At 39.4% G+C, this 9,155-nt stretch overlaps 2 protein-coding genes across 3 annotated transcripts; both read right to left on the bottom strand.

The window, feature by feature from the left end:
- Positions 1 to 629: 629 nt before the first annotated feature.
- On the bottom strand, positions 630 to 2,493 carry LOC137935081 (beta-carotene isomerase D27, chloroplastic). 2 transcript variants are annotated; one of them, XM_068779729.1, is made up of 7 exons: positions 2,044 to 2,493; positions 1,817 to 1,968; positions 1,490 to 1,582; positions 1,345 to 1,406; positions 1,155 to 1,261; positions 962 to 1,057; positions 630 to 878 (listed from the first exon to the last, which is right to left on the bottom strand). In XM_068779729.1, the coding sequence occupies exons 1-7, from the start codon at positions 2,246 to 2,248 to the stop codon at positions 829 to 831; spliced, it is 765 nt and encodes a 254-aa protein (XP_068635830.1). In that variant the 5' UTR covers positions 2,249 to 2,493; the 3' UTR covers positions 630 to 828. The 2 variants fall into 2 exon arrangements, with proteins under 2 accessions (XP_068635830.1, XP_068635828.1); XM_068779727.1 differs by having other exon boundaries at positions 1,817 to 2,493.
- Positions 2,494 to 3,001: 508 nt separating this feature from the next.
- Positions 3,002 to 3,475, bottom strand: LOC137935389 (uncharacterized). The gene has a single exon (XM_068780044.1). The coding sequence runs from the start codon at positions 3,473 to 3,475 to the stop codon at positions 3,002 to 3,004; it is 474 nt and encodes a 157-aa protein (XP_068636145.1).
- Between the last annotated feature and the right edge of the window lie 5,680 nt (positions 3,476 to 9,155).

Raw genomic sequence — 9,155 nt, 5'->3', positions numbered from 1 at the left:
AACTCGAGGTCTTTGAGAAGCTTTTGTCGGTTCTTTGTATATACTAGAATTTTGAGTCTTTAGAAGGAATTGCATCTAAAATACTAGAATTGCAATTATTAGATTAATTAAGTTTTATTATCATCAAAATCGAGAATGGGAGCCAACATAGGTCAACACTTTACATCAAGTGTAATACCCAATTACACTATCTCAATCTCTCCTCAAAAAGATCCAATACAACTAGATTCTAGTATCTTTCAAAATTGAGGTACATTTTAGAACCATGGTGTCTACTGCCAACTCCAATATCTTTCATTATATCCAAATATTTTTTGAACTGTAGTATTTATATTCAAAATTGTTGTATTTGAGTGTAGCTCTATAAGGTTCAATTTAGCTCTACTAGATTTGAACTTTGGCTATGCTAGATTCATTTTCGACAAAGGTAAAAAAATTTGTTGCATTTTTTCACTTTCGACAAACTCACTTGATCTATGAATTCATAACTAATAATTGTCAAGGACTTGCACTACCACAATTGCTCTTTTTGCCGTGTAAGCTTGCCTATACTAAGTGATTAACCTATCTAGTTGTCTTTTGTAGAGACTTTAAGAAAAATAAAAACAAAATAAAGATTTGATCATAGAAGTACTTTCCACCAAAAAAGAAGTTTGCTCGAGGCTTTACCAATTTCATCATGATAAAACCTGAGCAAAACATACTATACTATACTATACATGCAGCAGATTTACGTTCACAAAAATCTCAAATGTAAATGTATATTTCCATGATTCCATTAATAATTTAATGATCAGTTTGTTGAAGAAATTAACCAAGGCAATGAACTCATCCCTGTAGTTTGGGGCAGACAGTGGAGCTGGGATTTGAAATTGAGCCTGTAGATACAAGGGTATGTTAAAACAGCTGAAAACGCAAACTTTCTCAAATGTAAATCAATTATGGCTTCATGTTAACTTACATAAATCAGCTAAACAAGGTTGTTTAGAGACTGGATCCTCTTCAATAGGAGGAGGCACTTGTCCATAAACCATTTCACAGCTCATATCTTCGAAATCTGCAATTAGCAATATTGGAATGATAGATCAGTGCCCACTCCACAGTTACTGTTTTAAACTAATGTGGCAAAGTTTTTTTTTGTGAAGGCCGCTTACTGGGGTTCATTGTCAAGGGAAGTCCAAACTCATTTGTGAAGAAATCTTGGGTGGGCAGTTTGCACATATTCACACACATACCCACACATCCACTATTCTCCAGATACCTTTTTAATGGATGAGGAAGGCAATCAGTTGAGGATATGATCAGCAAGGCCAGAGGCCAGACCTCTAATAGCTTCAGAATTACCTGCACTTCTTAATGAGAACCCCGCTTCTCTGTTTCACTCCATTTACCTCCACTTCTATGACCTTTAGGATTGTGAAATAGGCTACAAATTCAGTCACTGGTTCGAAATGACAAGAAAGTTCATGGAGGAAGAAAGGGGAAGTACCTCAGAGGGGCCAACTAACCAATGGAAGAAGGGTACAGTCAATGCAGCATTAAACTCGGCTGCCCATTTGGTTGGAGGAAACAGTTTCCTGAACTGCAATTGCGAAGAACAATCCATGTTTCAGATGAAGAGGGCACTCGGGTATTAGATTTTCTGATTACTATCTCTTATTCGATAATCGATTCAATAAATCGACGCCATGGATGTCACAGAGACAGGATTCAGATCAAGAATGGGTCAGACTTCAAGTTTATTCAAGCTGAGTTTCCGTTTTCTTCTTCAAACACGCGAGTTTTAAGCATTCATTATTTTAAGAGGATGAAGAACCTGAGCAGGGGCGCCGGGCGGCAGCATAGAGAGCAGAACCTCCCTCACCACTTCCTGCTGTTGCTTCCGATTTCTACCCTGCATCACCTTTTTTGATACCTCTACGAAGCCCCCATAGTCGTACCATTTCAAATCCCCATCTCCCCCTTTGCCTATCATGACCACAAATTCCAACTGGTGAAGAAGCCATGCTACAAGGAAGAATAAAACGAAAACGAAACTTGTACCAGAACCGAATTTGTCCATCTTTCTCGCGAAGAGAGACATGAAAGCTCTCTCGAAGAATCCATCATTGTACTTGGTTTTCTGCCCCATCGGAGCTGGCATTCCGGAGGGTTCCGCTATCCCGCAACGGATGAAACCGTCACGCACCTTGCGTCGCCGGGACTGGTTCGCGGGTAGACATCGAGCAGCCGGGAAGCAGAGCTCCATTTCTGTTTGATTTTACTGCTGTCTTGGTAAGGAGGTAGTTCTGGACACACAAAAATTATCCTCTCATTATTAACAAAACGAATCAGAATTCGGCCTTTTCTTTGGTGCCCAAGAATGAATTTCTACGATATTGTGTAATTTTGGATTACTCCAGAACTGAAGCTGCTGAATTCAAATTCGTCCTGGCGAAATTCCAACCGTAGCTTTATGGTTGTTCGGGTTCTGCTGCGTGAAATTATTAGAGATCATTTTCAAGTGGCTCTGAGTACCAGTTATCCTCTTGCCTGTTAGACATTCTTTCGAACAGATTATGAGGCTAAAATGCGACGACAAGCGCGTGGCCTAGACACGCTCCTGTTTCTCCCACGAAACAACACGAGGGAGTAGTGGCTAGCAGAGCTTCACTGAACGATGTTTTGTAACGTGTTCCAGTGTTTATTGTAATTCTGGTGCTGAAAATTTACCCCTTGAAAGTGATCGTTCTGCGACCTGAATCTCTGCAAATGGTGATTTTGATCTCTGTCCTCCGTAAAATAGACAAATGTGATGAGATAGACAGTTCATTTTGGCTAGGAATTGATGAGAGAAATTTTAGTTACAGCATGAGCAATTGGATGAGCTCTATTATTCAAGTGCTTTTACCAAGACGAGAGAAATCGATGTAAGTTCTGACAATTTACAGTATATCTATCAAATGATTTCCCAATATTTCAACCATGTTAGGTCTTCTCCGCCGATGCAAATTCGCCCCTTTTAAGCCTCCAGCTTCTGTAATTCCTCAAGATCCCTCTCCAGCTCGTCCAACCGAGCCGCCCAATCGTTCCTTATGTTTAGCTGCCTAACATTGCTATAATCGGAGACATCCTCTCCTTCATCGGTCACTCCTGCCATGCCCCTGGGTTTTCCTCTGCTTCTTTTTCTGCTCTTCTGGACGGCCGCCTTCTGTAGAGCTAAAAGGATATCCGATCCACTGAGAGACCTTTCGTCTCCTGTGGAGTTATTAGCAACGGCATTGGAATCATTGAGACGTCTTGGCGGCTCCGAGTTCTTTGATGAGTCGGATTTGACAGCGGTAAGGATGGCGAAACCGACGCCGCCGGTATCTTCTTTCACCGAAGGTTGTTTCAGTCGCCTGTGAAACTTGGCAGAGACAATTCCGGGACGGCGTGAAAGGCCTAGTAAAAGGTGCGATGGCGAGGTGAACGTTCGAGCCGTTGATACGAGCATCGCGTCTCGTAAATCAGTCGGAAATAATTCTATCTGCGAGCCCCGGCTACACCAGCGGTTGATTTATATGTTCAAGACTCTTGCTTTTGGTTCCGCTTGGCGCATGGGGGAGGTGTTGCCCATGTGGTTTATCAAATGGGGGTGAATTGAGATATATAAAATTAAATTTTAGTGTATAATAAAAAATTAATGCAAGTAAAAATTAAACAATGGCTCTATTAACTTAAAATTACAATCTCAAAGAGATTTTGACATTATTATAAACTCTTTCAAAAGATAAACAATTAGATTCTACCTCTATAGAATTTAAAAGTAAAATATAAAAGAAAAAAAAATTGCACTCTTTAGTCGGAGAATCGGTATTCGCTTAGTGAGATCAAAGTCTCAAATCCAAGAGAGAATTTAATGGAACTTGAGAATACTAGGATGTTGAGAAACTTTGAGAGTGAAAGGAAATGCAAAATTAGGCTCTTTTATCTCAAAAGTGGTTTTGAGTAGGAATTTTAAGTCAATGCATATTTGAGTGCTTTTGGTTAGCAAGTAAATATTCAATCACTTGTGTAAGGAACGTTTGTCACACTATTTAGAAGATTCTCAACCTAGCTATTATTTAACCATTTTCAAAGAGCTGATAGACACATGGATCGATTACTGGCAAGGTCTGATTGATCAATCATGTGTAATTATTATATTTTTTTATTCCATAGGCTTGTTGATCGGTCATAGCATTAATCAACATGTTTTCACGCCTTTCAAAAAAACACGATTAATCGTTCAATCCTACCTGATTGATTAAACATACTTTGTAGCCTTGACAATGCATAAGTCAATTGATTGATGATATAAAGAGGTATGATTGATCATACTTTATATCCCTTTATGGTATACTTCTGTTCAAATGATCAAGTCAATTGGTATGATCGATCATGCTTTATAATTCTTTATGTTTGAACTTGGTACGATTGATTAATCCGGTCCAAAAGATTGAACATGCTTTATAACTCATTCTTTCAAGATAATGTATCATCGATCAAGCCAGTCAGTTTGATCGGTCATGCTTTAAATTGCTTGCCACACTACTACTTTGGATGATTGATCATGATCAGTAGCATGATTGATCATGCCAATTGCCAATATTCTGAAATAGCTTCTAAGAACGATAAATAATTGTCCCTAAGATATTCTAGCAGGTTTTAACCATTAATATGCATTGGCTAAACACGATTTTGAAACTAATTTATCATAATGCTCCAAAAACTCTTGTGTACCTTTGGATTGAAAGTTGGTTGACTATTCTCATACAATGGCTAGAGTTCTTGAGATGTTTCTACTTAATTTGCCTTTAGTCTACAAGTCTTCAAACTTTTTGAAGGTACTTCTTCAAGATGACTTAACACTTCTATTTCACATCTTTTCTCTCAAAAACCGTACCCTTCTACCATGGTGCATACTAAAGTCAAGGCTAAGGAGTAAACCCCGATGAAAGAGAGCAATGTTTGTGAAGAAATGCCTAATTAGTGAGTGCACTTCAACAATAGGCAAAAAAAGAGTATTCATTAGCTTTGTCTCAAAGAGCATAGTGAAACCTAGCAAGGTCGACATGGTCTTTTGCAAAAGAGAAATTAAAGGATTCGAGACCATGTTCTCATCCTATGAGGGATTACTTGGAAGAGAAGAGCCCGTTGACCCGCTCCTTGTTAAAGTCTTCTACTCCAATTTTAAAGTTGAAGAACTTGGGCCTCATAACTTGAGGATAATTTCTTCCATGAAGAAGACTTCCATTTCCATTCGGTCCATGGAACCGAATGATCTCCTAGGCACCACTTTCATGGGTATGACTTGTTATGTCAAGGAGAATTGGCTAATTGATTTTCACCCCTACTACCCTCAAAACATCCAGAATGCCATCCTACTCTTATTCAAGCACTAGGCAAGAAGTGCATATGAGGTCAAGATCAAAGATATCACTATGGCTTAGAGAGTTTTCATGGAGATCGTGACTCTCGTCCTGAATCCAAGGAAAGGGATGTACTCATGCCTCAACACCGTTGACATTTTCTGGATGTGGGCAATCCCTCAAAAAGTGCAATTGAATTTTGGGTATTTTAGGGCATGTCGATGACAAACATAGATTCTAGCTCTAGAGAAAAGTGTCGTCCATTTTCTCAAGAGATTACGGCTATCCTCTGACGTTGTGGAGTTGACTTAGCCAATGAGGAATTCGTGGATTTCACAAAGAAAATGTCCGTCGGTGAAAGAAAGATTGGGAAACACGGCTTGGCCAAATGGCGAGGTCAATGGGTTCAAAAGGATAGTATTCAGATAAAGGCACCTCAAGATGTTGGTTCTGGTGACGAGATGAGTCTGAAACCTCAAGCCGAATAATTCGAGTTCGCAAAGAGGAAGAGAACACATTAAGAAGGCACCTCATCATCTTCCAATCGACTCATCGCACTTGAGGATGCAATGAATGATGTTAGGGCCACTCAGGTTGTGATTCTTACCACGCAAAAATAGCTCAAAGTTGGTCAATAGAGGATTGACAACATGCTTGAGGCTCTCCTCAGAGGTCTACCGCCACCTGCCTAGCTATATGTAGTCCTTAGGACCATTTTGACTCCCTTGTACTTACATTTGCTCATTTCTATACTTGTATTTATTTGAAGCATATGTAATTAGTACAAATTTTGTAAAGCCTTGCAACATATATATGAAATTGCCTTGAGCCAATAATTTTTGTTTACTACTATGTATTTATAATATTTTTTACTATGAAAAAAAGGGGGAGGATAAGATGGAAAACTAGACCTGGACTCATTAGGAACTCTAGGAATTAAAATTTTAAAAATTAAAAGACTAACAGAACTATGCAAAGATTAAGGGGGAGCCTATTTCAAAATTGTATAATTGACTTAGCTCCAACCTTCGGGATTGTGTGTATTTTAATTTTTTAAGTAAGGTTTTGTCATCATAAAAATGGGGGAGATTGTTTACCATAGGTTGACTCCCTTCTTGTTTTTTATGATATCAGATACCTTACCTTCAAGACCTCAAGTATCATGGAAAACTTACTCTTGAAGAAGCACCCTCTAAGAAGAAGACAAAATGAAGTCTAGAGTTTAGGATTGATTGATGTATATAAAAACTTAGTCCATATGTAAGAGAGTTGTCCAAATTCCTTCAATTTGGGGTACAATGTCAAACATGGAGCTTTAGGGCATTCATTGCAATACTTTCAAAGTTAATTTAATTGAACTGACACTAGAATGACCGATCAACCTCTGCCAATGATTGATCATCTAGAAGTGCACATGCATAGTTTATAAAGCATGATCGATCATTCTAAACCGATTGATCATTCATCTAGAGTATGGCCATATCATGCTATAAAACACGATTGATCATCCTACTTGGACTAACCGATCAATATTGTCCAAGCAAGCAAAGTTTACATTGAGTGATCATTCAACCCACACGGCTGATCAATCAGACAAAATCTTACTAGTTAGGGACATAAAATATGATCAATCATAGGAAGAGCACTGGTCGACCATACTTGTATTGCACTATGGTTGATCAATCATACCTTGGCAATGATCAATCAGCTTAACATGTCAAGCCCAATGGTAATATGTTGATGGATCATACCATCGATTTGTAAGTCATATCTTGAGAAAAACAAAATCATTAAATGTAATTGATCGATCAATCAATCAAAACACTTACTTTTGCAAACGGACAAAAAATGGATAGTTGGGCTTAGGGTAGTTATAAATATCCCACCAAACCTCACCTAGAGAAGTTAATAAACATTTATTGGCAAATCTTCAAGCCTCTATGTTATGGAAGCAATAACATTATAAAGTTATTTAGAGTCTAATTAATTTTTTTCTTTAATTTACTTTATTTTATTTTAGTTAAAGAATTAATAGGCCATAGGGGTATTTTTGTAATATTTTATCTTGAACCTTGTAGGGGTGAACCCTATTTAAGGGGGTAAGAGTAATGAGAAAAAACAAGTATTGATTTAGCGTAAACAAGGGTTTTGAGTTCTCCTCAACAAGCTCCTAGGGTTTTCAAGCTTCCCTTTGGCTTGATTTTCTTCTCTTCTCTCTTCCTCCCTATGAATCGTTGGGTTAGATCTAAGACCGTAACTACTAGCATCAGAGTTATACCGTTGTTGCGAGTTCGAATCCCACAGGGGGCAACCTTAAGGCCTGTGTAGCGCAAAAAGGAGGTATGGGTCACTAGAGTGGGCTACCATGGACGTCGGCTCATAACGGTGGGAGTATTGTTATGATGTTGGAGTTAAGTACTTGGCTTTTCACCACCAAAAAGGTCAGTCTTTTGGGTAGTATCGGCTAGGTGATTTATAATTGGTATCAAACCTATACCGCCGTTGCGAGTTTGAATCCCAGAGGGGGCGACCTAGAGACTTATGTAGCGCAAAAAGGCGGTCTGGGTCGCTAGACTAGGCCGCTAAAGTGGGCCGTCGTGGACGTCGGCTCATAACGGTTGGAGTATTGTTATGATCTTGGGGTTAAGTGTTTGGCTTTCCGCTACCAACCAGGCCGGTCTTTTAGGTAGTAGTGGCTAGGAGCTTAACACTCTATTATCAACTTTTGAAAATTCTCCTATATAGTGCTTTGAGTGAAAGAGAGTCATTCCCTTTAAAAACCTTCTACTCCTTCCTCAACCTTTCTTTGTATTTCATATTAGACAAACTCTCGTATTCACATTGTGTTGTAAAAAGTGGATGCTTGGATCTCTCAAGGAGAATGTGTTAAGCACCTAGCTAATACTACCCAAAAGATCAGCCTGTTAGGTGCGGAAGACATAGGTACTCAACCCTTAGCCCAGGACCACCAAGGCCCCAGGGTGTCCTATAACACCCTGGGTTGGGTGTAACGCCCATAACATTACACCCCCCCCCCCCCCCTTCGCGGGCCGACACCCATGACAGCCCACTCATCCACGGCAGCCCACTAGGACTTAATACCTGTCGCCCCTTCCGTGTGGTCGCACCTTTTGGTGTGGTCACTCCTTTCCGCTAGCATGCCTCCATGGGGAATCGAACCCCCGACTGAGGGTTGGCTCTGATACCAAATGTTAAGCCCCTAGCCAATACTACCCAAAAGACCGACCTATTAGGAGCGGAAGACATAAGTACTCGACCCTTAGCCCAGGACCACTAGGGCCCCAGGGTGTTATGGGACACCCTGGGTTGGGTGTGACGCCCATAACAGAGGTACTCTCCAAGAAAAAGGGTGTAAGTTATTTTAACTTTCGTTTTAATTATCTTTTGTGAAAAGTTCATTTATAACCTTTTTCGATCTAGATAGAAAGAGTCAACTAGAGTTAGAATCTAGCCAATCTTTTGGGTAGATTATATTTGTAAAAGTGTGTATCTGAGCTATACGTGGCTTAAAGAGAGTCATAATTTCTTCGATGTAATTCCAACTATAAGATCTTTTAAATAGTGAAATTTCCGAAACAAGAGTTCTTGGGCGGTGAATACCAATAGGGAAACATTGATAACAAAAATCATTTGTCTCCTATGTTGGATGTCGGAATTTTACTTTGAAATTTCTTTATTGCATGATTTAATTTCCACACTTAAGCTAAGATTTTAAGTTATAATTTTCAATTCAACCCCCTCTTGAGAAGCCACATGGGGCAA

This window comes from Aristolochia californica, unplaced genomic scaffold (assembly GCF_029961685.1).
Source record: "Aristolochia californica isolate CCGP_79_NKW_82.1479 unplaced genomic scaffold, dmAriCali1.0.hap1 SCAF_6, whole genome shotgun sequence".
Lineage (NCBI taxonomy): Eukaryota > Viridiplantae > Streptophyta > Magnoliopsida > Piperales > Aristolochiaceae > Aristolochia > Aristolochia californica.
The sequence above is the reverse complement of the archived record's forward strand: the minus strand, read 5'-3'. Positions and strand labels throughout refer to the sequence as shown.